Source organism: the organism of the source record quoted next, unplaced genomic scaffold (genome assembly GCF_019419815.1).
Source record: "Pyrus x bretschneideri cultivar Hongxiangsu unplaced genomic scaffold, Pyrus_bretschneideri_v1 Contig52, whole genome shotgun sequence".
In the NCBI taxonomy this organism is placed as follows: Eukaryota; Viridiplantae; Streptophyta; class Magnoliopsida; order Rosales; family Rosaceae; genus Pyrus; species Pyrus x bretschneideri.
In genome coordinates this window covers 688,862-714,182 of record NW_025999790.1, presented here as the reverse complement: position 1 = coordinate 714,182, position 25,321 = coordinate 688,862, and the positions used below count along the sequence as shown (strand labels likewise).

The following is a 25,321-nucleotide window of genomic DNA, read 5'->3' as shown; positions in this document are numbered from 1 at the left end:
AGAAAATCGATGGTATATGATTTAAACTCTTTTTTATGTGTGTATTAAAAAAGAGAATTTTCTTTTACATGTGTTTGAATTTGAGTAATCTTTTGGTTTTATATTAATTCATGAAACACGTTATCCGTAATATTCTAACGCACCTCATTTATCTGTTTAGCGAGGCGACGGACATAACTGATAGTGATACCCATCCTTTTATAGGAGTTATGGTAATTTGAAAAGGAGTTTCATTACTCACGTCAGTCACGTGAATAACACTGCGGTTCATTCTACTAAAAAGACTAGCTAATTAAATGAAGGCAGATTGTCTGCCCTCCTGTTTGGATGTCATTCACTATTCTTTTTTATTTTATGCGGTCATGGTTAAACCACGTTAATATTTTATATTAATTTTTTTTTTATAGATATAATAAGATAAAAAATAATATAAATATAAAATATTAACCTAACTTAATCGTAATTTCATAAATAAGAAAGAATAGGAAGTACATCGAAATTGGAGGACAATCTGCCTCCAAATTAAATACCAGTTGCCAGTAGTCGTGTCAGCTATTGTAACTAACTTATTGTCCTTCTTTTATAAAATTTTAGTAGGACATCTGAGGAATAAAAAAGAACAGAAAATAAGTCATAGTACAGTATGGTATCAGGGTGGAACATGTATTTATGCTAAAAATGGTACAAACCCACCAAATTTGGTTATGGTGACTATACTGACTGAATGCATGTGACTAAATTTAAAATCAATAAACGGTATATAAAAAAATAAAAAAAAGAACAATTTATTTTACATGTCTCTCAATTTGAGTGGTTTTTTTTCATTTCGGTCGGATGTAACTGCTGGCCATATTTTGATAGAAGCTGTGATAGTTTGAATATGAGTTTCCTTACTCACATGAGCCACAATGTGCTCCACTCTTCTGAAAGAAGGGAAAAAAAAAAAAAAAAAAGCCAAATTCGATGGTGCTCACCATTGGTTCGTGTTTTGTAACTAACGTTATTCTTATTTTATAAATTTACAAAGTTTAGTGGAGTTTCAATGAATAATATAAGTTAAAGTACAATAAGGTATCAAGATAGCCTGTACCGAGCTTGTATGGTGAAGAGGATTAATCCACCATCACCTGTGTGGTGGAATATCTCCTTTATTAAAAATAAGCGAAAAATTTGAGGATCAAAGTGGAACGAATACTAAACTTAGGAAGCAAAATGTATTAATATTATGTTTGGATGAGAGAAATGAACTTAGAATTTGAATAAAATTTAGAATTTATAAACTGACACGCACCAATTCCCTTATTTGGGTTCATAAACACAAAAATTTAGAATTTTTGAGTGAAAAAAAAAAACTTGAAATTTGGGATCTCCAATTCCCAAGTAAAAATTCTATGTAAATAAGTATCATTTCAATTTCTATGATTGAGAGTTGAAAAATAACAAATTTCATTGTTCTTTTAAGTTAACTAAATGAGAAAATTCATAAATTCTAAAAAATAAAATTATGTCATTTCAATTTTTATTATTTTAAAATCCTTTAATAAGTTTAATTTTTTTCATCTAACGTACGAACCAAAGTGGAACGCATCTCAACCCAATGCCTTAATTTCTTGAGGTATTCATCTAAAACAGTGTAAACGTACGAACCAAAGTGGAACGCATCTCAACCCAATGCCTTAATTTCTTGAGGTATTCATCTAAAACAGTGTAAACGTACGAACCAAAGTGGAACGCATCTCACACCAATGCCTTAATTTCTTGAGGTATTCATCAATTTACCCCTGAACTTGTGGCCATTGGCCAATTTTCCCTCTCAACTTTAATTTTAGCCAATGTCCCCCCTCAACTCTCATAATTAGTCAATTTGCACCCTACTGTTAATTTTTTTAATTTTCATCTATTCTTCTGTTAAGTAGGTATCAGCATGACTGCCTTTGAAGGGCAAACAAAGTCAATTTGCACTCTACTATCATTTTTTCAATTTGCACCCTACTGTCATTTTCCGTTAAGTAGGTTTCCCTACATCTTAGCAGAGGTAGACGAGGCTAGAGGGAGGAGGCGATAGGGTGTGGGTAGCTACAAACTGCAAAAGCAGCATATCAAATGGACTGAGCTGCAAACAGAGGAGGAGGGAGGCGTTGGCGGTAGTCACGGGCTCGACTTGGAGAAAAGGAAGAAGAAAAGAAAGTTCAAAGAAAAGGAAGAAGATAGAAAGTAGTAGGGAAAATGACTTTTTGCCTTATAAAGACAGTCATGCGGATACCTATTTAATGGAAGAATAGATGAAAAATTAAAAAAAATTAACAGTAGGATGTAAATTGACTAATTATGAAAGTTAAGGGGAGAAATTGGCCAAAACCAAAATTGAGGGGAGAAATTGATCAATCCCTACAAATTCAGGGGTACATTGAAGAATACCTCTAATTTCTTACAACCCTCACCGTTCTGTCCGCGACTCAATCCACTTTTCCGTGCACAGGAGCATTTCCGTAATTGCACGTCAGAACAAAAACCCTAGGTGGTCACATTTTTGACCCCTCTCTCTCTCTCTCTCTCTCTCTCTCTCCATTTCTTGTCAGAGTCTGAGGATGATTGAATGATTTCAGGCGCGGTGGTTCGTCGCTCCCAATTTTGTTTCTTCGTCATTCTATTGGTTCCTAAGCTTTTTAGGGTTTCCAATTTTTGTTGCTCAGAAAAACCCCTTTTTCTTTATCTCTCGATTTCTTGATCACCATGTCCAAAAGGTGGGTTCCTTTCTGTTTTTCATATGCAAGGAACGAATTTGGATATTGAGTTTGTTGAACCATCCAATTTTTAGATGTTGTGATTTGCCATATTGAATTTGTTATCTTTTGTGTCTCTTAGGATTCTTGGAATAGCTGTTTTTAATTTAATTTATAATATATTTTTTAATTGTTTGGTTGCTGGGAAAATGGAGGAAATTAAAAGGAGTTTTCGCCGTAGTGGTAGAATTGGTTGATTGCCCTTTGATTAATTTACTGGGTAATGTGGGTTAGGAGTTCTCTGTGAGTCAATATTTTTGAATTTTCAACGTTAATTGCAAATCTTTTGTTTTGAGTCAGGGTATGATTGTGTAATCTGAATATTTTGAAGATATGTAATGAAAATTTATGCTTTTTTTTTTTTTTTTTATCCATAGTTGAAGCGGCTCTTCGCATGTATTAGAGATGATTGATTTTGTGAAATTTTATCATCTGCAACAGCGGTTTCGCTAATCTTCTTATCCGACAGTAGTCATATTACAATGAGGATTCAATGGCTTATTTATTGATTATGCTTGGTTAAGGTTTTTGAACTACTTTGTATTGTCATTTCTGATTACCTCAGGGTTCTCTGCAAGTTTTTTGCACATGGCGCGTGTTTGAAAGGGGAGCATTGCGAGTTTTCACATGATTGGAAGGCTTCACCAAATAATGTAAACTATTTATTCTACTTTAATTGCACTTGCATTAAGTAATAATGATCAACAATTGGTACCTTATTAACTTTTCTTTGTCGTCCATCATAACAGATATGTACCTTTTATCAGAAAGGAGCTTGTGCATTTGGTAGCCGATGCAGATATGAACATGTCAAAGCTTCTCAGGCTCAGTCTTCAGGCTCATCTTCATCAACAAATTCTCAGCCATCCCTTGCTATTGATTCTGCATCTCTGGCACTTCCTGTGAGAACCTTAGCAAGCAGATTTTCTCTTGCACCCCTCTCTCTTTCAGAACTCTCTGCTTCAAGTAGCCCTTTCTTACCTCCCTCTAAACCTGCCTGGAATGGTTCTCTGGAGGATGACTATGATAATGATGAAAGTAATGTTGGGGAGACTAGGAGTACTAGACCAGAAGATCGTGCTATTTGTTCATTTGCTGCAGCTGGTAATTGTCCTCGTGGAGAAAAATGTCCTCATCTTCATGGAGATTTATGCCCCAGCTGTGGAAAACATTGCTTGCATCCTTACAGACCTTTGGAAAGGGAGGAGCATATGAAAACATGTGAGGATAAGCAGAAGCAACTTGAGGCTTTGAAACGTAGTCAAGAAATAGAATGCAGTGTTTGCCTAGAACGTGTTTTGTCAAAGCCGACAGTTGCTGAGCGCAAGTTTGGGATACTCTCAGAATGTGATCATCCTTTTTGCATATCTTGTATTAGAAATTGGCGCAGCAGTTCCCCAACTTCTGGTATGGATGTCAATAGCGCTTTGAGAGCTTGCCCAATATGTCGGAAGCTGTCGTACTTTGTCATTCCAAGTGTCATTTGGTATAACTCAAAAGAAGAGAAACAGGAAATTGTTGAGAGCTACAAGGCAAGGCTCAGGTAATTTTCTGCCTGAGTATCTTGTTTTCTTTTGAAAGCTGGGAATTCAATTAGGTGCTCTGTGTTCTGCCTTGGATATATTTTCTATTCTTAGCTCAGAAAGGAACTATTATGGTTCAATATTTGTTTATAAAAAAGTTACTCAATTTGGAGGACAGAAATATCACCTTTCTATATTACTATTGTGATTTGAAGTTGGAAAGTCCTTAAAAGTGGGAAACTTGGGATCTCTTTCTCTCTTCCCCCCCCCCCCCCCCCTCTCTCTCTCTCTCTCTCTCGACTTCATTTTTTGTATTGTATTGTAATTATAATTATTTATATTGTAGGTCAATTGATTGCAAGCACTTCGATTTTGGAAATGGGAACTGCCCATTTGGAACTAGTTGTTTTTATAAGGTAAAAAGATGTCCTACGTGGAGTTTTTCAGCTGCAACTGTCATTTGCATTGGTTTCTCTGTCATGTTGAGTGCAATTAACCATGTCAAGAATCTAATGATGATTTGGATAAGTATATGATGGTTAGTCTACTTGTTGAATCTGTTAATATCCCATATCTTGAGCTCAAACACAACAACCTAAACACTGTACCTCTTTTGTTTTTCCATGTGTTTGTGGAGTCATGTGGTATGTTATGTGATAGATTTGGCTTAGCCCCATGAATTTTATTTTTCTTCTTAAACATACTTTATTTTTTCCCTCAATTGTTGTTCTGATTGATTGCTGGGCGGATGCCTTTGTTTTGGTGGAAGTGGGTGGAATTTGTAATGTACGAGGATATTGAGTTATAATATACTTCGGGTTTGTATCCTTTATGTTCGACCACATATTGAGTTATAATACACTTAGTTTTCTTGATGAAAATATTATTTCCATGTCACCAGCCCAAATTACGTGGCTTGTTGGCTGCAGTTTAAGTATTTACTTGTTTAAGTGTATTGGTAGGTGGGGATAAGGCAGTTTATTGTTCCATATTAATTTTTTAATAAATTTACACTTAAAGATGTGGTCATTTAGACCTTTGCAGTCTGCGTTCAAGTGAAATGTTTGATTTATTCCCATGCTCATTCTTGTGCAACAATAACTAATGTTAGTTCTCCCAAGGGCTTGCAGTGGTGTCTGTGTTATAGGATTGGCAGTCCAATGGCTTACTTTAGTTTCTTTTTACCCAACTCAACTAGGTATTGGTTTAATAACATGGGGCTACATTGGATAACAAATTGCTTCAATCTAAAATTAGTATTTGTGATGAGGACCTTGCCAATTTATTATTTATTGTTTTAGTACTATCTTTGTTTGTTTGTTCCTTTTTGTGCTTCAATTGTACTTCTGGGGCCTTAAATTTGGATAGTTTCTCGTCTCTGTTTTAGTATCATTCTTGTGATAGTGGTGATACCAGATTGTTGATGGTTTGCGAAGCAGTTTTAGTTTATAATATGTTCTTTTTCTAATCATTGCAAATGGTTTTGCGACTTCAATGGGTTTATAACAGTTTTAGTTTGTAACAGTCTCTCCCTCCCTCCCTCCCTCCTGTTTTGTGACGTAGTCTATCGTAGAAAATTAAATTGATTTATCAGTTGTACTGTGTTATATTTTGTTAGGAGATGCATTAAACTAGATTCTCCTGAATGTTAGCCTTAGAATATGTGCCTTTTGTTTTTCATTTTACTATCTCGGGGAGGATCACAAAGCTAATCACCTTTAATGGATGGAATGTTTGTTGTATTCCAGCATACGGTCAAGCCTGGCTCATATGTATGGAAATTTCACAGGCCACCTCCTAGAAGGCCTCCTCCACGGCGATATGATATTGCGCCTATGGATGTCATATTTCATATGTTCGAGCACTTAGAAGAATTGGATGATTATATGTTTGAAGATTTAGAAAATGAAGATTTAAACCCATGGGAGAGGGAGATATTAATGCAGATGGGTTTGGATACAAGTGACTCGAGTGAAGACGAGATAGATTTATGGCCTTGAGTAGATTTAGCCGGTTGTATAATCTGAAATTTCCTACTTGTTTTGGAGTTGCTGTGTTTTGATTGTAGTTTGTATTTAACAACTCCTATTTATGAATGATGTATAGATTTACCCTTTATAAAGGGGGTTATTTGTTGTGAGTCTCGAATAGTCTTCATTGGTACGATGTGATAGTTATGCTAATGATACAAAAGTTGTATAAAATTTAAAGGCCACTTTAACTAAAAAAAGGGAAAAGGAAAAAAGAAATTGTTTTGTGGTTTTGATTTCTGTTCGTGCTATAATATTTTAGTTGTAAGCTTATCTGACCAATTACCATGTTGCTCCATTTTTGAGTATCTGGTGGCTACAAATTAGGTGCACGTAACAATTGCTACAGGCAAACAAAGTACTATGTCAGGCATTCTGTCTTCCTCTTCGAATTTTATCTGCAATGCGGCTTTTATTTTAGGTCTTTCCAATGTCATGTACACTCCCATCTCAAGATATGTTTGATTCTACATTTTACTTTCTCTGCCGGTACATTGTCTGTTGTGGTCTGTACTGTTATCCTCTTACTTTTTTTTATCCATGTCTTGTTTGCATGCGCTATTGTTTACCGTGCTGGTTTAGATCCTTTTTTACAATAATTGGGTAATGAACTTGGCTGTTGGTCTGATTGCAGCATGCGTACCAAGATGGCCGTTTAGAGGAAGTAGCACTCCGTCATCTTGGAAATGAAGATGGTCAAACAGTGATAGCTACAAATATTAGGTTTTACCCTGTACCTTTGATCATTTTCTCCATTTACTTTTCTTTTCATACTAAAGCTGTGATATTTTCAGGTTGTCAGACTTTCTGTCTGATCTACACATAAGGTGAATAATGCTGTTTCAATGTTCCAAAGTAAGTTTATGCAGTGGTTGGATTTTGGTTATTTACTACTACTGTTGTTTATAACTGCATTTGTCCATTTGGGCCAAACCTCTAATGTAAAGGTTAAGTTGTCAAATAACACATACTAAGTTTTGCACAGAACAGGATGATGTATCAGTGAAGCAGTGGTCATGTTTATGATAGGGAACACGCTGATACCATATTGTACTGTTAACTTATGGGCAGCAGTAAACTAGACTGTAACTTAGTCAAACCGTGCATTTAAGTTGTATGGTCGGAGGTCATTAGAGTTGCACACTGATGATTTTCCCTTCATGAGGCTGGTAGACCAGTGTCCTTTTTCAGTAAAACAATGACGATGTGCTCAGTTTTGCCTAAATGTGCAGGATTTGTTTTTTCATCAAGAACACATGCGCAGCTCTCATGCTGGTTTTTCAATGGAAGGTGGAATACTCCGGTGGTTTGCAAGGTGTGGTTCATGTACTTTGAATGTTTTTAATGATGATAGAAGACTGTTTTCCATAATAATTTCCTTTAAATTATGTAGGAGATATGTTTTTAATGTTTTTCTTTTTTGTTTCATTCACAACTTAAATATTGAACATGGGGCTGAACTCAGAAACTTTTATCATCCAGTTTCTCTTGTTTTGCAATACTGATCGTGATGTCAGTCTCATTTCGTTAGTTCCTGCTACTGGTTAATTTTACACTGAACATGGTTAATCTGGGTAAAATTTAAATGCAGTGACCAGCATAATCTGGATTTTTAATTGTAATTGTGCTTTCTTTTGGCAATTTATGAATATTTAATATCTGACTTTATACTGTATTCGATTCTTGATGTAGAATTGGTTGCTGGATGGCTACATCCGGTTGCAGGAGCGACGACGTGCTTGGTTATCGTGAACTACAGTTAACAGAATTCTAAATAAAGTTATTATTGAGTGGATGAGTGTATGTTCAGAATTTTGACAATTATGCAATGTGCCGGTCTGGGACTTGGATGAATGTCTTCAGATCGGGACATTAAGATAGTCTGGATAAGAGCATGTCGATATCGAACTGGTTGGGGGCTGTGTATATAACATTATACAAATGTCTAGGTCTTTAAAGGAATTTTTTATCGACAGCGGTAGACATTTTGATAAAAGAAATGCTTTTTGGAGGATGCCTTCGGGGTTATTAGTCACATTTTGTTTTTCTGGTCAAACGAGAATGGTACTCATTCAAGTAGAAGATTCAACGATGGATGCCTGCAGGCTGCAGGTAGAGTACTCCATCAATTTCCCAATTTATTGTTTTAGCATAGTTGCATTCAGAAGGTTACATGTAGTTTTACTTTTTAGCAATTTTGCTTTTGTATTTTACAACTGTTGCAGTTGAGTGCCAAATCGCGTAATTTTTGTCAATTTGTTCAACGGAATGAGCACGCCAAGGGGCGCATACATGCGTATGAACTGCTTTTTGCATGTGAACTGCAGTTGCATATTATTCTAGTTCCTCGCGTACTAGTTCTGCTGCATTTGACATGGTAAAATCAGATGCTCTTGAATCCCAATCTACTGCATGACGTTGCAAGGGATCAAACAATAGTTAGAAATTGGACTATAGATCTAACAAGCATGAATACCCGCGCATTGCTGCGGGTTTGGGTTTTAAGAACACCGTTTAAGACAATACTATTTAACATAAAATAATTTTTATATATCAATATTTACATGTCTGTTGTTTGAGAAGGTAAATTAGCAACATATTACCGTGATAAAAAAATTAACAGCATTAAACTGCTAATTATTCAAAATATTTTGATAGACTACGAACATGTTATTGAATCTAGATTTTCCTACTTCATTGTTTCCGGCTCATCTTCATCTTCATTATGTTGAGGTTTAAGGTTTCAGCTAGTTCCTCCAAATTTTGAAAAAAAAAGGAGTTGTTAGTTCGTACATATAAGAAAACAAAAGGGGGACATAAAAGTAAAACTGAGACATAGTTCATTTGTGAATCTGAAGGTGCAAATTAAATTTTTGCTTTCCTTCTATTTTCATTTGCTCTATCAGATGCAAAAAGACTAAAATGAGTGCATTCAAACCAATCGATTTTTCGCACTTCAATCCTATATCAAATATATCTCAATGATACTAATTAGAAAGAGTTGGGGAGTTCAAATAAATTACTTATAGCAAAAAAAAAAAAAAAAAAAAAACAGTCAAAAGGAATGTGCATGTAGAAATTAAAATAGTAAAGAAGGTATCATCATGGCGAAGATGTAATAATCTAATGTGAATAATTTCACAAAGATACCATGTATAAAGGAATCATGTGAAAACAATGCAACATTAGAACAGTAGAACATGTAAGTAAACAAATGAGGGACACATAACCAAAAGCTAAGACGGAGTTTTCTTATGGTAATGAGGAAGCATATATAATCCGTTTTTCACTCTTTTTTCATCTGCTCTATTAGATATAATGTGTGACAAAAGGAGTGCATTTAAATTAGAAAGAGTTGCGTTAGGCATAATTGGGCAAAGAAAAGCTCTTTATAGCAACAAAAACGAAAAACTGCTTTATAATTGGACAAAGAAAGAGGAGAAGATAAGAAGAAACAAAGAAAAAGCCCTTAAAATTTTGGCAGATACATTCAGCAAGCGAACAAAAAAAACAGAGCCATTTCCAAACAGAAACTCAATATCAATATGCAGCGAAAAGAAAATAATGCCTAAGCAAGGAAAAAAAAAAAAAAATTATATACCGGAGCAGCGACGTAGAATTCATACGAATGCAATACTTTCCCTTCAAATGAAAACCTGTAGGAAAATCAAAAACCCAAATGAAATAGCATGGAAGAAAAATTGAGGGGGAAAATAAATTAAAAAAAGTAAATAGAAAAACAAAGAGGACGAATGAAGTTGTCCAATGTACTTAATTTCTTTCGAGTATAAAGACATCTTACAAATTTCTTAACCATATGAGATCAGTAGTTGATATAATTAGTCCAGCCGCAAAGGAACTCAATTCAACTGCTTAAACCTAGCTTATCATTGCATTGAAATGACTAAGAAAATACATATTATATCCATCCTTTCAATCATTCATTAGGTAGATGTGTTTGAATGTCACTGATACCAATGATAGATTTCAATACTCTGCACATAAAATTGTTTAGCCAAAACAATTGTTCATAAAAAATTAAAGCATCCAAGTGCATTAAATGAAGATATATCTATATCTAAAGAGGCAGGCTTCTGATAGGCTTCAGGAATCTGTAAAATGAAATGTAAGTACATGAATTCTCAAAAAAAAAAAAACAAATTGAAATTGAAATTCTTATTTCTAAAGAAATTGAAGACAAAATAAGATTAGATTATAAATTGAACGTATAATAAAAGTAGATTCAACATTACTCTCTCAGGAACTAAATTATTATGTATCAACGCTCCTTCTCACCTAGGATCAGTTCAATATTTTTAACAAAGTAAGGTGTTGCAGATTGTTGCTTTTGATCATCTTGCTCCTTTTTTTTTTGGCTCGACCATTGCCATGGTCATCTCAATAGTTGGTGCAAAGATGCAGTTCCTGCAGTAAGGAACAAAAAAGATACAGATTAACCCTTACGATCGCTGCAGCACCTATAAGTAAACAAATATTGTAGAGACATAAGTTGAATAATTGCAGCAAGCAAACAAATACAAAATTTACTCACTTTCAAAATCCAAATTAGAAAATAAAACAAATGAATGGACTATGAAAGAAAATTTATTAATTAGAATCAAACTAAAAAAATTGAATTGAACAAAACCCTAACTCAAATTTTTTGAATTAGAATCAAATTAATGAGATTTAATTGAACAAAACCCTAACTCAACTGAGCCCTTTTTAAAAACCCATCATTGATATTAAAATTATCTTTGTATGAGTGAGGGTACTGACCTTCTCCGGGCATGTTGTGTTCAAAATTGGAAGAGTTTGAGATGTGATTTTTGTGGAAAATGGGCAGTGCTACAGAGAGAACCATGTTTATGTGGAATTGAAATTGCAGAAATTAAACGATGTAGATGAGGATTTCGAAGATTCCAATTGCAAGAAAGAGAAGAGAAATTTACCTTTGGGGAAGAGTGTTGGCCACTGCTGTTGAAATTGAAGAGATTTTGGCAGATGAGTCAAGAAGGCATTGATTAACCATTGAAAGAAAAGCTTTGAGTTGAGCGGATGCCATTGTCTTCTTTCACTTCCTTAAAACAACCACAAACCCATGTCGATGTGGATTTTGGAAAGAAAAAAAAAGTTCAAAATCTAATCACCAAAATTAGGAGAAAACAACTAAAATTAACAAAAATTGAACCCTAGGAAGATAATATTTTTTGAAATTCAAAAAAACCCATATGGAAAAGTGAAAAGTGAAAAAACCATATGGACTGAGTGGATGACAGATAAAATTGCAAATCTCGAGCCAAAATAAAAAATTTCAAATTCAAATGGGTTTATAGTAGTAATATATTGACAAGTCTTTGTTTCTATTTTATTCATGGGTAATGCTAGATTGATTAAAAAATTTAGATAAAATTTTGTAAATTAAATGATATGCAAGTTAATGATTGGATATTACTTAAGTATTGATTTTTATTGGTGACACATTATTTAGTTTGTAAATTTAATTTACAAATTTAATACTAGGCTACCTAGCATTACTCTTTATTCATCAAATGATCTTTTTTTTTTTAAAAAAAGTTACTTTATTAAAGGGAGGAGGAGAGTTCGAAACGTTTTACAATAATTTAAAAAAAAAAAAAGATAATGTTAAGGTTACTAAATTTTTTAAACTAATTTTGAAAACCAAGTGATGTGATTGTAGATGTTTGGATTATTAATTAAATGTCAATTATCATTTTTTTTTATTAGTAACACATCATTTGATTGCAAATTTAATTTAAAATTTTGGTCTCCCTAACATTATAAGATCATCTCCAACCCTTGACCTAAAACCTAAAATTTTTAGCCCATAAAATTTAAGTTTTAACCCAGAAATAGCTTTTCTACTCCAACCCTTATGACCTAAACTTTTAGCCCCAGATTATTAAAGAATGAATTTAGGTTAAATATATATATATATATATATATGTAGACTATCCTAAATTAATTTTATGAACATTTTAAACTAAAAATATTTAAATTCTAATAATTTTGAAAAATCACTAAATCAATACATGAAACACTACGGAAGAATATGAAAATCATGATAGAGATGTATAAACATAAAATACATGAAACACACAAGACACACAAAACACATATGAAGCACATACAAAAAACATGATAAAGATGTATAACACACCAAATATATGAAACACATGACACACACGAAATACATACAAAACACATGATAGAGATGTATAACACACCAAACATGTGAAACACATAACACACGTGAAACACAAACCAAATACATACAAAAGACATGAAACACACATGAAATGCAAACATTCAATCATCCTCTATATAAACACAGGTTGAATATCAAACCATCACACAACATATTCACCAATCTTTCAACTTTCAAAGTGTTTTTGTTTTCTAAAAATCCTCAATATCTCATCAATGGATGATAGAAGAAGGCGTAGCATTGGCAATATAGATGGCACAATACCAAACAAGTCTTGACAATGCAGATGCAGAAATGAACAACGCAAAAGCCGAATTTGCAAACTCGCTTATGCAATATGAGCACTATGCCGAATCTTAGATATTATGGTTCTGTCACTAGGACGTTCATTTGTGTAGCGTGATAGAGAAGAATGTCATGACCAAATGAGGAAAGATCATTTCATTGAACATCCGAGATATCCTACTCATGATTTTCAGATGCGGTTTTGGATGAGGAGAGAGCTTTTTGAAAGCATCTTGAACATAGTTGTGAATCATGACCACTACTTTGCAAAGAAGATAGATGTTGTAGGCCGACAAAGTTTGTCACCTCATCAGAAGCTCACATATGCATTTTAGATGCTAGCTAATGGGTGCTCTGTAGACTCAACTGATGAGTATTGCGACTTGCGGAGAGTACTGTTATTGAGAACCTGAAGCGCTTCTATAAGGCAATTGAATCCATATATGGAGCTACATACCTCCGTAAGCCAAATCGTACAGATTTGAAGAGACTTCTACGTAAGGCAAACAAAAGAGGCTTCCCCGGCATGATAGGAAGTATCGATTATATGCATTGGGAGTGGAAGAATTGTCCTACTAATTGGGCTGGCCAATTCAAGCGCCGTCACAACAAGACAACCATCGTGCTCGAGGCTGTGGCATCTTACGACACATGGATTTGGCATGCATTCTTTGACGCTTCTAGATCAAACAACGATATAAACTGTTTTTTGGTCTTCTTCTTTGTTCGATGATGTTGTCAATGGATGGGCACCAGAATGGAGGTACAAGGTAAATGGTAATAGACATGAGCTAGGTTACTATCTAACTGATGATATTTATCCTAGTTGGTCTACCTTTGTGAAAAGTTATTCTCATCCAGCTAGTGCAAAGAAGAAATTATTTTCATAAGAGCCTTACAGGAAAGATGTGGAGAAAGCGTTCGAGATCCTACAAACTCAATAGGCCATTGTTAGAGGGACTACACAATTGTGGCATGTTGAAGACCTCTATTCAATCATGATGACGTGCATAATTTTGCACAACATGACTGTGAAAGATGAGCACGTTGAAATTGAAGAAGATTCTGACGAAGATGTGGATGATAACCAACCAACACATGCAAGAGCTATGTTAAGAGATTTTGAATATCTCACTGCAATCACATATGAGACCCGATAGGATAGGGTCAAATTGAGTAAGTATATGAGACGTTTAAATAGAATTCAAGCCCCTCAAGATCATGACACACTCCAGCAAGAATTTGATTGAGCATATACTGCGCCGAGAATGTGAAATCCAAATGATGTATTGCTAATTTTTTTTTTTTTTTTCCCTAGCATAATTGGTTGGGTTTGGTAGCACAATTTGTTTTACTTTCTCAACGGTCATTATTGAAACTGGACCGCTATTGCTACCAGAAGCTCCACATTGGTCATTCTAGTTTAATACTTTGGTAGCACAATTTGTTTTACTTTCTCAACGGTCATTATTGAAACTGGACCGCTATTGCTACCAGAAGCTCCACATTGGTCATTCTAGTTTAATACTTTTTAAGATTCGGTCTCGACGAAAGCGTAGTGACTTCATAATATATTTTGGCAGTGGGGAATTGGTTACTTTATATTAATGCTTCGGGGACTGATAAAATTGCAAATGGCTTTTAAAAATAGAACATAACGTCAAGGACCAAGCTGGCATTAGGAATATGTTGACTAGTCTTTTGGTTTAATTCATGGAATGATGTATTTAATGGTTGGATGAGCTATTGTTCGCTACGCAAAACCATATTCTTGTTTACAAGCTTTTACTTTAATTCACTTCACCTGTGTTTTTCTTGACCTGAATCCAAGTAATGGCGGAACGAGTCCTCTTTAATATTGCAGGAGGGATCATTGGAAGGCTAGGCTCTCTTGCTTTCCAAAAGATTGGATTCATTTGGGGTGTTCAAGATGAGCTCCAGAAGCTTGAGGAGATAGTTACCGGATTGCAAGCTGTTCTTCTTGATGCTGAGCAACAGCAAGCCAACAATGAAGTCAAATTGTGGCTCCAAGGCGTAGAAGACGCTATTTATGAAGCCGATGACGTGCTGGATGAGTTTAATACTGAAGCTCTACGAAGACAAATGGTGCTGGGAAATACTAAGTTGTCAAAAATGGTTAGTGTCTTCTTCTCTAGCTCAAATCAATTTGTTTTTGGACGAAAGATGGGTCGTAAGATAAAAGATATTAACGAGAGGCTTCGTGTGGTTGAATCTCGTAGACCTTCTCAGCTAGAAGTAAATCGTGATGATGCACGACTTATAACTAGAGGGAGGGTCACTCACTCATTTGTCCCTAAGCAAAATATTATAGGGAGAGATGAAGATAAAAATGCAATTATTCAACTTTTGTTGCATCCCATCTCAACTGAGCATGTGTCAACTATTTCCATAGTTGGAATTGGAGGGTTAGGGAAAACTGCACTTTCCCAACTCATATTCAACGATGACGTGGTTCAAAATTATTTTGAGCCAAAAATATGGACATGTGTCTCTAATGCATTTGAGTTGGATAAAATTGTTAAGAAAATCCTTCAATCCGAAAAGAATGATATAGAACAGTTGCAAAATGATCTTAGGAGAAAAGTAGATGGAAAGAAATACCTTCTTGTGTTGGATGATGTGTGGAATGAGAATCGAGATAAGTGGCTTAGCTTGAAGGACTTGTTGATGGGTGGTGCGAAAGGAAGCCGAATACTAATAACCACTCGTAGTAAAAGTGTTGCAACAAATTCAGACACAACTAAGTCATACACCTTAAGGGGTTTGAATGAAGAGCAAAGTTGGTCCTTATTTAAGAAAATGACTTTTGAAGATGGAAAAGAGCCAGAGAATTCAACGATTAAGGTAGTTGGTGAGGAAATCACAAGAAAATGTCGGGGAGTTCCACTCGCTATAAGGACGATAGGTGGGGTGTTGCGCACCAAGGATGATGAATCAGAATGGTTGAATTTCAAAAATAAAAAACTTTCGAAAATAAGTCAAGAAGAAAATAATATTTTACCAACACTTAAACTAAGTTATGATGTGCTCCCATCACACTTGAAACATTGTTTTGCTTATTGTAGCTTGTTCCCACCTGATTATGAGATCTCTGTGGAGAGATTGATTAAACTTTGGGTGGCTCAAGGGTTCATTAAGTCATCTGACTGAAAACGAGTGTTTGGAGGATGTTGCGTATGAATATTGCAAGGAATTGTTGTGCAAATCTTTTTTTCAAGAAGAAGAAAAAGATGAGTTTGGTAGAATACAAAGTTGTAAAATGCACGATCTCATGAATGAACTTGCAATCTAGTGTCGGGCTTTAGTAGCACTATAGTCGACTTGGATCGGGTGAATTTTCATGAAAAGCTTAGTCATGTATCTTTCAATTTTCATGTTAATTTAAAGAAATGGGAAGTGCCAACGTCTTTGCTAAGAGCAAATAAGATACGGACTTTTCTTTTTCTTAGGCAGGGACTTATGAATTATGCAGAGGAGTCATTATGTAATTCACTTTGTACTACAATTGTTTCAAATTTTAAGTCATTACGTATGTTGAGTCTTAGTGAATTTGGAATTATAACATTACCCACTTGTCTGAAAAAACTGAAACATTTAAGATACCTTGATCTTAGACATAATCACATCAGGAGACTTCCTGGTTGGATAGTTGAACTTTCAAATTTGGAAACACTAGATCTCTCTGGTTGTAAATATCTTGTGGAACTGCCTAGAGGCATTGAAAAAATGATCAACTTAAGGCATATCATCTTGGAAGACTGTGCTAAGTTGACTCGAATGCCACGTGGAATTGGTGAATTGAATGGTCTTCTTACATTGGGTAGATTTGTTTTGAGCAAAAACAATTCCATGCTGAGAGGCAGTGCTGGTCTTGGTGAACTGGGAGGCTTAATGAATTAAGGGGAGAGCTACGGATTATAAATTTGAGGCACGAGAAAGATGTGATGTCAAAACCAAATGGTGATGCACCTCTGGAGGAGAAACAGCATCTCCGTTCGTTGAGTTTGTCCTGGAAACGTGGAGAAGATGTAAACGCAGTTGATGAGAAGGATCTTATCAAGTTAATGGAAGTATTGAAACCCCATTCAAATTTGAAGAAGTTGTCCGTGTCGTATTATTGTGGTCTGAGGTTTCCGCGTTGGTTTTCTTCTCTCGAAAACGTTGTTTATCTCAAATTGTCTGAGTGTGAGAGATGCCAATATCTTCCACCCTTGGATCATTTGCCTTCCCTTAAGTTTCTTCATCTTTATAAATTGGAGAAGTTGGAGTACATATCAGACAATGAGAGGGGTAATAGTACCAATAGATCGAGTGATGAGATGTCATTCTTTCCCTCGCTGGAGGAGCTCTCTATATATGGTTGCCCTGTTCTGAAGGGATGGTGGAGGGCGCACACTCATAACAGTGCTTCTTCTTCTTCATCATCAACCGAAACGTTCCCGCTCCCTTCGTTTCCTTGTCTTTCTATATTGGATATTAGGTCGTGTCTTAATCTAACTTCCATGCCTCTGTATCCAAATGTGGATAAAATAGATCTCATTTGGACCAGCTCCAAGGTCGTTCCTTCCTTGTTTGTTAGAGGAGCATCTGATATTACACATGATGTTGGTGTTGATGTTTCTGCCTCTTCTTCTTCCCCTCATCTCTCCAAATTAACACGTCTGTCACTCCGTGGAATTGGGGATTTAGAATGTACAACGTGGGAATGGATCGGAAACGCCACATCCCTTCAGAAGCTTTCAATTTTTTGTTGTGATGGTTTGGTATCACTGCCAGAAGGAATAAGCAACCTCGCATCCCTTCAGGAGCTTAGAATTGAATATTGCTCTGGTTTGGTATCACTGCCAGAAGGAATAAGCAACCTCACATCCCTTCAGGAGCTTACAATTAGTCATTGCGATGCTTTGGTGTCACTGCCAGAAGGAATAAGCAACCTCTCGTCCCTTCAGGAGCTTGGAATTGAATATTGCTCTGGTTTGGTATCACTGCCAGAAGGAATAAGCAACCTCACATCCCTTCAAAAGCTTACAATTAGAAATTGCTCTGGCTTGGTATCACTGCCAGAAGGAATAAGCAACCTCACATCTCTTCAGAATTTTATAATTTGGGATTGCTCTGGTTTGGTGTCACTGTCAGAAGGAATAAGCAATCGCATATCACGTTAGAAGCTTACAATTGGATGTTCCTCACATCTCAATCATTCGTATTTACGCCCATTGTTAAGGTGCGTTTTCAAATGCCAACCTTGGTTCTTCATTTTCTTTTTCATTTATCATTCCTTTTGCTTTCGTTCGACGTTCATTACCAGCATTTTATTTTTCTTTTCAGATGACATAGCATGTGGATCAAAGATTTCGTCCCCACTTAGAACATCTTATGCTTTCTGATTGAGCAACACTGGTTTCACAGCAAAGTGGTATGCATTCCATTACCTACTCATCCCACTGACTTCAATTATTTTCTTAATTTCTTTTTTTTTTTTCTTTTTTTTTTGAAGTAACATCTTATTTACATTAATAATTTCGACTCAAATGAATCCCACATTGATAGGAGAAAGAACCTTGCATAAGCTTATAAGTAAGTTGAGTTACTCCCGAATTCATATTGCCAATTGGTTTTATTTGGAACTTTCAACTTCCTTCACATTTTGCAATATGGTGTTGTGCAGATTCAGAACAATCTTCAAAACTTCTCTTCATTTTACATCTATTTTTTCAACGTTTTCTAAATACCCCTCTTACTCTCCCTACTTGTCCTTTTCAGGTACTACGTACTATGAGAAATTAGTTTTTTAGATCACTACTATTATAGCTATCAAGCAACCGGCCATAAATTTGTACTTCATTCAATACAATTATTATATGCACAACCCTTTTAATTTTTTTTTAAATTTTCAAACTATATAATATGGCTTCAAATTTTTTGGGTTTCGGTTTTGCTTCTTAATTTAGTTTCATGGATATGCGGTACTGATTTAAAGAAGAACAGATAGGATGAAGATGAAGAAAGACAATAACCATACTGCTTTTGCTTATACAGGTGACTCATTTCTGTAGATGTGATAAATATTTGTCAGGATGACTTGATATTCATGAACCAAATTCAGATTGATCTGCAGATTTTAATCATACGTCTTATTTTGTTTTTCTTTGGTTTATTGTATTGAGTGTGGATTTTCTCAGCATATCTTTGTTTGCTGGTTTGCTTGCTTTGTTATTTACTGTGGTTGTTTTTTTGTACCTTGTTACTTGCATTCATATCACTAGAAAGAGCTCTAAATTAGGTTTCGAACTTGCAGTGTAGGGATGGCCGCGTATGTTATACTACACAATGTTTGTTGTTGAGCTTCAACAGCGGATCAGATGTCTCAGTGCTGCATGGAAGCATGAGAGGACGTGTTAAATTCTTGAGCTCGAGATCACATCTCAGTGATTCCATGATCTATTCTTGGAATTTCGGACGAGACAAATGTGCAAGATTTCAAGACTGCAGAAGTGTGGTGGGACGTGGATTAGAGCGGCTATAAGAAAAACGTTTCCCTGCCCTCGAGCCGACATGGAGGTTGTTCATTTACCGTTCCTTTTAAACCTCTGTATGTCTGATCGTGTGGTGTCGTCTGCTGCTCCGACATGAATGGAAAATGTTACAGTTGATCAGTTCGTTAGTGGCATTCGCTTTCAAGTTTGTGAGGAGAATTCTTAGGGTATGGGTTTTATGTTAAACAAAATTGATGTGCTTTGCATTCTCAGTGCGCTTAGATGCATGGAAGGCCTTCAAGAGCGCCTAGAATTCATGTGGTTCTTTAGATTTCCCTTTGTGCTTTTCAAGTTAAAAGTTAATAGGGCCGGCCCTGGCCTAGTGCAAACAGCGGCGTCCAGAGCCTTTCTTCCAGACCAGTGCCCTTCTGTCGCAGCTTTCCTTATTGGCCTCTTGACCTCCACTTCAGAAATCGCCTAAAACTCGACTGAATTTTACAGCATCGGCCGCCGTCGTTCACCATTGCAGTCCCTCTGTCCGCAGCTCATTGAGCCTTCTGGTTACTCTTGCTCCGAGCACACTGTGAGTACCATGCTAATATTTTACTAAAATTGCCCATTTATATGTTTTAACTGTTAAATTTGTGATTAAAGTAACTTTGAGATACCCAGATTGCTAAATTCACTGCTGCTCGTTTTCCAGATTCAGACGAAAGATGGGTACTTACTGGGTTTGAGATGTGAAGGACTAATGAGGTTGCTTTGGTGGGGAGTGTTCCCCATAACTGATCCGTGAGTAAAATATTGATTCTCTGGACACCTGGTTAGTGAAAAGCCTTACTTTTATAGCTCCTCCCAATTTTTTCAACATATTGGTCGCACTAAGTTGATTATTTCAAAATTTGAACGTATAGCTCACTATATGGTGCTCCCTGATCTCAAGTTTCCAGGTTCTGTTGAAAGTTGCTTTCTTGAAACGAAAAATGATGAACTTCCGTGGGATATATATTTTAAATTAGGCTCTAATGTGCTTTAAACTCAATTGAACTTGGTTACTAGCTTTTCTTGTTCTTAACCAGGTGACGCATGGTTCTTAAATTCTCCAGAAGAATAGCTGGGATTCGTCCTTGCAGATGAAGGTTTCGATGTATGGGTAGGGAATGTGTGTGGAACACGTTGGAGTCATTGACACAATCTTTATCAGAAGAGAATCAGGTTTATACTTTATTGTAGGATTTTTGGGATTGGAGTTGGCAGGAATTGGCTCTATTTGATCTGTCAGAAAAGACGCGCTGCATATATTCGAAGCTCCAAAGTCTATGTTGTTGGACATTCACAGTTCGTACACCTCTTCATCTACTTAACATATCATTCCCTTGCTGCTGCTTTTGGCGTTTACTCAATTTATTCATGTTATTAGGGAACAATAATGTCTTTAGCTGCTCTCACCCAGCCGGACATAGCAGAACTGGCTGAAGCTGCCGCTCTTTTCTCTCCAATTTCGTACTCGGAACATATCACTTCTAAATTTGCACCTAGAATGGTCAACATATATATATTGATCAGGTATTCCTTATCTTCTTCAAAGTATAGCGTATGAATAGCTTCTTTAATAAAATTGATGCAACCGTTCATCTTTTCAGATGATTCTTTTTACTCACTGTTATGAGATTTTATTAGTAGTAATATTTTTATCTTATGTACACTATATGCAGTGAATGGGGTGTCAACCTTTGGATTCAATATGTGGTGGCCATGCTGACTGCTTGGACTAGTTGTATATGATTTTGCTTTTGATCGTTGGGGTTTAGGTATTATGTTCCCCCTGTTGTATATTTTCTCTTTTGAGTAATATAATATGGGCGTGAGGGCCTAGCCTCCCAGCTTTGACTGGGTTCCAGCCCTCTTTAAATATGTCTTTTTAATATATGTTGGTGCATCGAAAAAAAGGCACATTTTCACCCCGAGCACCTAAAAACTCAGGACTAGCCCTGCACCAAACATGTCTCTACTCTCATTGAGTGAAATGCTTTTCACACCATCAATTCCAATCTGCTCTATCCTTTGAGGCATCCCCTATCCAAAATCTGTTTCATAAAGATCCACCTTCGGCGACCCGAGGACCACGACGTGGTGCCCCGACCAGCGAATCTCCTCCCACCTCGAAATCCACTTCTCTATCTCTCCCAAAATTGCCTTGTCTAAATTTTAAATAGTGTTTCCGATTGTCTTTACTGCAACGACAATTCCTTTTTCCTAATAACGCCTTCCCTACCGTCATTGACCGGCCAAATATGACACAATTACTGGCGTATGCAATCGGTATTGGATGGCCCAAACGACTTATCTAGCCCGCAATAATTCTTGTGACTATGATGATCATTTTCTTGGGTTTTAAGCAAACAAACCCATACAAATTCACATGTTAGAACATATGGTGATAAAATGTACTGGATCTGACTCATTTCTCTTGTTGCATAACTCAATAATCCAATTTTTAATGCTCTCCATTTGGGCCAAGTTCACCAAAAACGTAGCACGATCCATTTTTGGTGAATGTCATTAGCAGTGGCATTATTATTTACCAAATCCTCGAACCAATCCTTGTGAAGAAATTCGCTTCCACCACTCCTTCAAGAAGACATCCTCCGGACCAAGTGGATGGGGTATTCAGTTTCTACCATGCGTTTCAGATTCGAAATTCTTCCATTCTCTAAATTATTGTAATAGTTTCGAACTCTTCCACTCCTCTTAATAATAGTATTTAAAAAATAAAAAAATAAAAACTACAATGGGCAATACTACTACTTGATGCTAGCTCAAGCATAAGTGTGGAAAACTCTTCCGCATCTCTTTGGAAATTTCTCAAGAGATAAAAAGTCAAGAAAACTAATGAAAATGGCTTGAAAACTTTGAGTTTTAACCAAAAGAACAAAAAAAATGTTGTAAATAAATAGTACCAGGAGTAACTTTTTAGAGTTAAAATGTCCTTAACGTTAAAAGTGAACAGTACCAGAAGTGTTTCATTAAGACTTCCAAAAAAGTCACGTCCGACTCAACGACAGTCAGCGAAACTTGTGCGTAGAGGAGCTCGGGTTTTTCAGGTTCCTGGCCACTAGGGATCTGGCGAAACGGTAAAAGTGTTAGAGAGTGCTTGAGGTTTGGGAGGGTGATGGAACTGAAGTGGAAATGGGAAATGGGAAATGGGAATTCATAGAAGAGGTAGGCTTGGAGAGAAGAAGAGACATGGTATGTCATGGAAGGTTAGAGGGAGAGGGGGTTGTGGAGCAGATGATAAGTTTGGCCGGGGGAGATACTTGGCATTTCTCAAGAAGTTTGGTTTTGGAGAATCCTGCCATGGATCACAAAAAGAGATCAAGTGGAAGACAGGAGCATGAGTACAATGCTAAATTGTGGAGGTTGCATTTTAATCGTGACAAATGATTTGTCCCAAAAAAAAAAAAAAAAAAAAAAAAAAGGTAAATTATACATAACTATCTTAATCATGGATCGAACTACAATCTCATATTTTATGTTTTAAACATTACAATGTCATACCTCAACTGATGAATTCGTTGCAATGTCAGACCTTCGTTAAATTATCTGTCAATTTTTACCTCAACTGATAAATTCATTGCAATGTCAGACCTTCATTAAATTATCTGTCAATTTTTCTGTTAAATGATGACGTGGCAAGAGTAAGGCACACTCCTTCTCTATTTGAAATATTAAATTAATTTTTTATTTAACAATTAAAAAAAACAATAATGCTATTCTTCCTATGTTTTTATACCATATTTATATACCACCTTATGTGGTATCTGATATGGACAGCCATGTCATTTAAATTCATTAGAATTTAATTTAAATTAAAAAACCATTTAAAAACCCAATAATTAAAAAAAACAGGAATTAAATGATGATTGTGGCAAGGAGTCTTCTCCTTCCTTCCCCATTCAACTTCTTCCTCCGTTTCTTCTTTCCCTCTATTTTTTCAAGTCAGTCAAATCCACAATCACCATTTAATAGGGAAGGAAGAAAAAGACTCCTTCACTCTACAATGGCGTGAAAGAACTGGGGTGGAAGAAGAAATGAGAGAAGAAGTTGAATAGGAAAAGAAGAAAAAGATTTCTCATATGCTACATTCATCATTTAATTTTAGTTTTTTTTTTAATTATTGATTTATTAAATATTTTTTAATTTAAATTAAATTCGTTAATTTAAATGATCTGGATATCTACCTCAAATGCAACATAAGGTGGTATATAAATGTGATGTAAAAACATAATAAAAATAGCATTAGGAAGAAAAAAAAAAAAAAAAAAAAAAAAAAAAAAAAAAAAAAAAAAAAAAAAAAAAAAAACCTCTCTCTCTCTCTCCCCTATCACTTGTCTCCCTCACTCACTCTCTGCTCTCACTTGCAGCGCTACAATGGTCTCCTATCACTTGTCTCCCTCACTCACTCTCTGCTCTCACTTGCAGTGCTACAATGGCAGCCATGGCCATAGATCGAACTGGAAAAACAGTTCGCCTCGAGCTAGAGATGTGAGAAAATGGGTCAAATGGTTCACCGTTGCGGGAATCCCGCCGGATAAGTTGAATCCCTGCACTCGAATTCCGGTTCTTGGGGTGGCAGAGTTTGTTGGAGTCGCAGGAAGCGGGTATGGTGAGGTCTCGGGTCAGGTTCGTGCAGGTGGGTGAGGAGCATGGGATGAGGGAGTAGGAGGTGGACCGGGTGGAATCGAATGTGTTGTTATAGTTCTGGGTTTTGTTGCAGTGAGTCCAGGAGAGCTTGCTTCGGGTGTCGGTAACAATCGAAACGTTCTACGGCGAAGTTCCGACTACAGGGGTGACTTTGCGGGTGACATTAGGAGGGACTCAGATGGAGTTTGTTGGGTTTTGAGGGGTAGAATGAGTGATGGAGTTTGGAGTTTGGATTCAGTGAAGCAAATGAGGAGAGTGACAGAGAAGAATAAGAGAAGGATATCTAGCCATGGCTGCCATTGTTTTTCTGCAAGTGAGAGCAGGGAGTTGAGTGAGGGATTTTTTTATTAATTTTAATTGTTAAATAGATAGTTCATAAATTATTAATAATTAATTAATTTAATATTTCAGTTTGAGAAGGAGTGAGTCCTGCTACTGCCATGTCATTATTTAACAATTGAATTAACAGAAAATTTAACCGAAGTCTAAAATTGTAATGAATTCATAAATTAGAGTATGACATTATAATGTTTAAAATATGAAGTATGAGATTGTGATTCGATTTATAATTAAAGTAATTTTGTATAATTTATTCAAAAAAATTGTGAAAATTAAAAAATGTAACATTTGATGTAGAAAGCTCTCGGGTGAGCTCTTTCACAAGCAACCTTCAACTTCATAATTATTTAAAAAGTGTCGGTAGGGGCATGTGAGAAGTTTAATAAAGAGAAATTATAAATACATATTTTTTAGTATTTTACGTTCATGTTTAATTTTGTCGGTTTTTTCATTTAAATTATTTAATTTGATTATTAAAATAAAATTTAAACAAAAGGCATGTAAAAAGTTAGAAAGAGTGTGAAACTCACTTCTTTGTTGAAATGAAACTCCTTTAGAACTAATATATTATTTGAAAGACATGGTTCGTTCAATAAATATATAATTTGTGTTAAAAAGTATGCCATCCGTCCAAATATAATCAGTAGAATACGATGGACTTATAATTTTATAGACATGAGGAACTCATGTGTGATGGTCAGAAGATTATTGAGTTAGAATATTCGTGGCATAAAAAATGGACTTTAGTAGAACTTTGTTTTTATATTTCTAGTTATATTATTTCTCAAAACTTTTGAAACCAGTCAGTCACTATATACTTGTGGATCTCATTATATATGGTTTTGAAGACGGACATTTTCAAAATGATTGTCGTCTTTTCTTTCTGGTTTTATCAGATATTTTGTAATGAACTGCATATCTTTGTCCAAGT

The 25,321-nt window shown here is 35.7% G+C and overlaps 2 protein-coding genes, 2 long non-coding RNA genes and 1 pseudogene across 8 annotated transcripts; 3 read left to right on the top strand and 2 right to left on the bottom strand.

The window, feature by feature from the left end:
• Window positions 1-2,491: 2,491 nt before the first annotated feature.
• Window positions 2,492-8,350, top strand: LOC103954873 (putative RING-type E3 ubiquitin transferase C3H69). Of its 2 annotated transcripts, XM_009366719.3 has the most exons (8): window positions 2,494-2,744; window positions 3,349-3,436; window positions 3,533-4,326; window positions 4,653-4,722; window positions 6,971-7,059; window positions 7,131-7,191; window positions 7,569-7,651; window positions 8,029-8,350. In XM_009366719.3, the coding sequence occupies exons 1-6, from the start codon at window positions 2,734-2,736 to the stop codon at window positions 7,165-7,167; spliced, it is 1,089 nt and encodes a 362-aa protein (XP_009364994.2). In that variant the 5' UTR covers window positions 2,494-2,733; the 3' UTR covers window positions 7,168-7,191; window positions 7,569-7,651; window positions 8,029-8,350. The 2 variants fall into 2 exon arrangements, with proteins under 2 accessions (XP_018504841.2, XP_009364994.2); XM_018649325.2 differs by lacking the exons at window positions 6,971-7,059; window positions 7,131-7,191; window positions 7,569-7,651; window positions 8,029-8,350 and adding an exon at window positions 6,055-6,446 and having other exon boundaries at window positions 2,492-2,744.
• Window positions 8,351-8,849: 499 nt separating this feature from the next.
• On the bottom strand, window positions 8,850-11,578 carry LOC103954872. 2 transcript variants are annotated; one of them, XR_007253073.1, is made up of 5 exons: window positions 11,289-11,578; window positions 11,116-11,184; window positions 10,633-10,761; window positions 9,938-9,992; window positions 8,850-9,090 (listed from the first exon to the last, which is right to left on the bottom strand). It is a non-coding gene; the product is annotated as an uncharacterized LOC103954872 (long non-coding RNA). The 2 variants fall into 2 exon arrangements; XR_668271.3 differs by lacking the exon at window positions 11,116-11,184 and having other exon boundaries at window positions 11,289-11,554.
• A 2,978-nt stretch (window positions 11,579-14,556) lies between these two features.
• On the top strand, window positions 14,557-18,692 carry LOC103954944 (putative disease resistance protein RGA3). The gene is given in 5 exon segments (XM_048570402.1): window positions 14,557-16,018; window positions 16,020-16,155; window positions 16,158-16,754; window positions 16,757-18,095; window positions 18,200-18,692. Coding segments are annotated over 4 exon segments (3,348 nt in total). The 5' UTR covers window positions 14,557-14,683; the 3' UTR covers window positions 18,037-18,095; window positions 18,200-18,692.
• Window positions 18,693-18,764: 72 nt separating this feature from the next.
• LOC108867764 lies at window positions 18,765-21,259 on the top strand. 3 transcript variants are annotated; one of them, XR_007253189.1, is made up of 6 exons: window positions 18,765-18,910; window positions 19,170-19,930; window positions 20,051-20,494; window positions 20,581-20,685; window positions 20,768-20,913; window positions 21,063-21,259. It is a non-coding gene; the product is annotated as an uncharacterized LOC108867764 (long non-coding RNA). The 3 variants fall into 3 exon arrangements; XR_007253188.1 differs by having other exon boundaries at window positions 20,051-20,500; XR_007253187.1 differs by having other exon boundaries at window positions 20,051-20,685.
• Window positions 21,260-21,318: 59 nt separating this feature from the next.
• Window positions 21,319-22,005, bottom strand: LOC125470730 (annotated as a pseudogene).
• Window positions 22,006-25,321: the final 3,316 nt, after the last annotated feature.

Bases quoted from the DNA above. Each gene is read 5' to 3' on its own strand.
- LOC103954873 (XM_018649325.2), top strand. The intron at 3,437-3,532 runs GTAAACTATTTA...CCATCATAACAG, and splicing joins GGAAGGCTTCACCAAATAAT to ATATGTACCTTTTATCAGAA. The intron at 4,327-4,652 runs GTAATTTTCTGC...TTTATATTGTAG, and splicing joins AGCTACAAGGCAAGGCTCAG to GTCAATTGATTGCAAGCACT.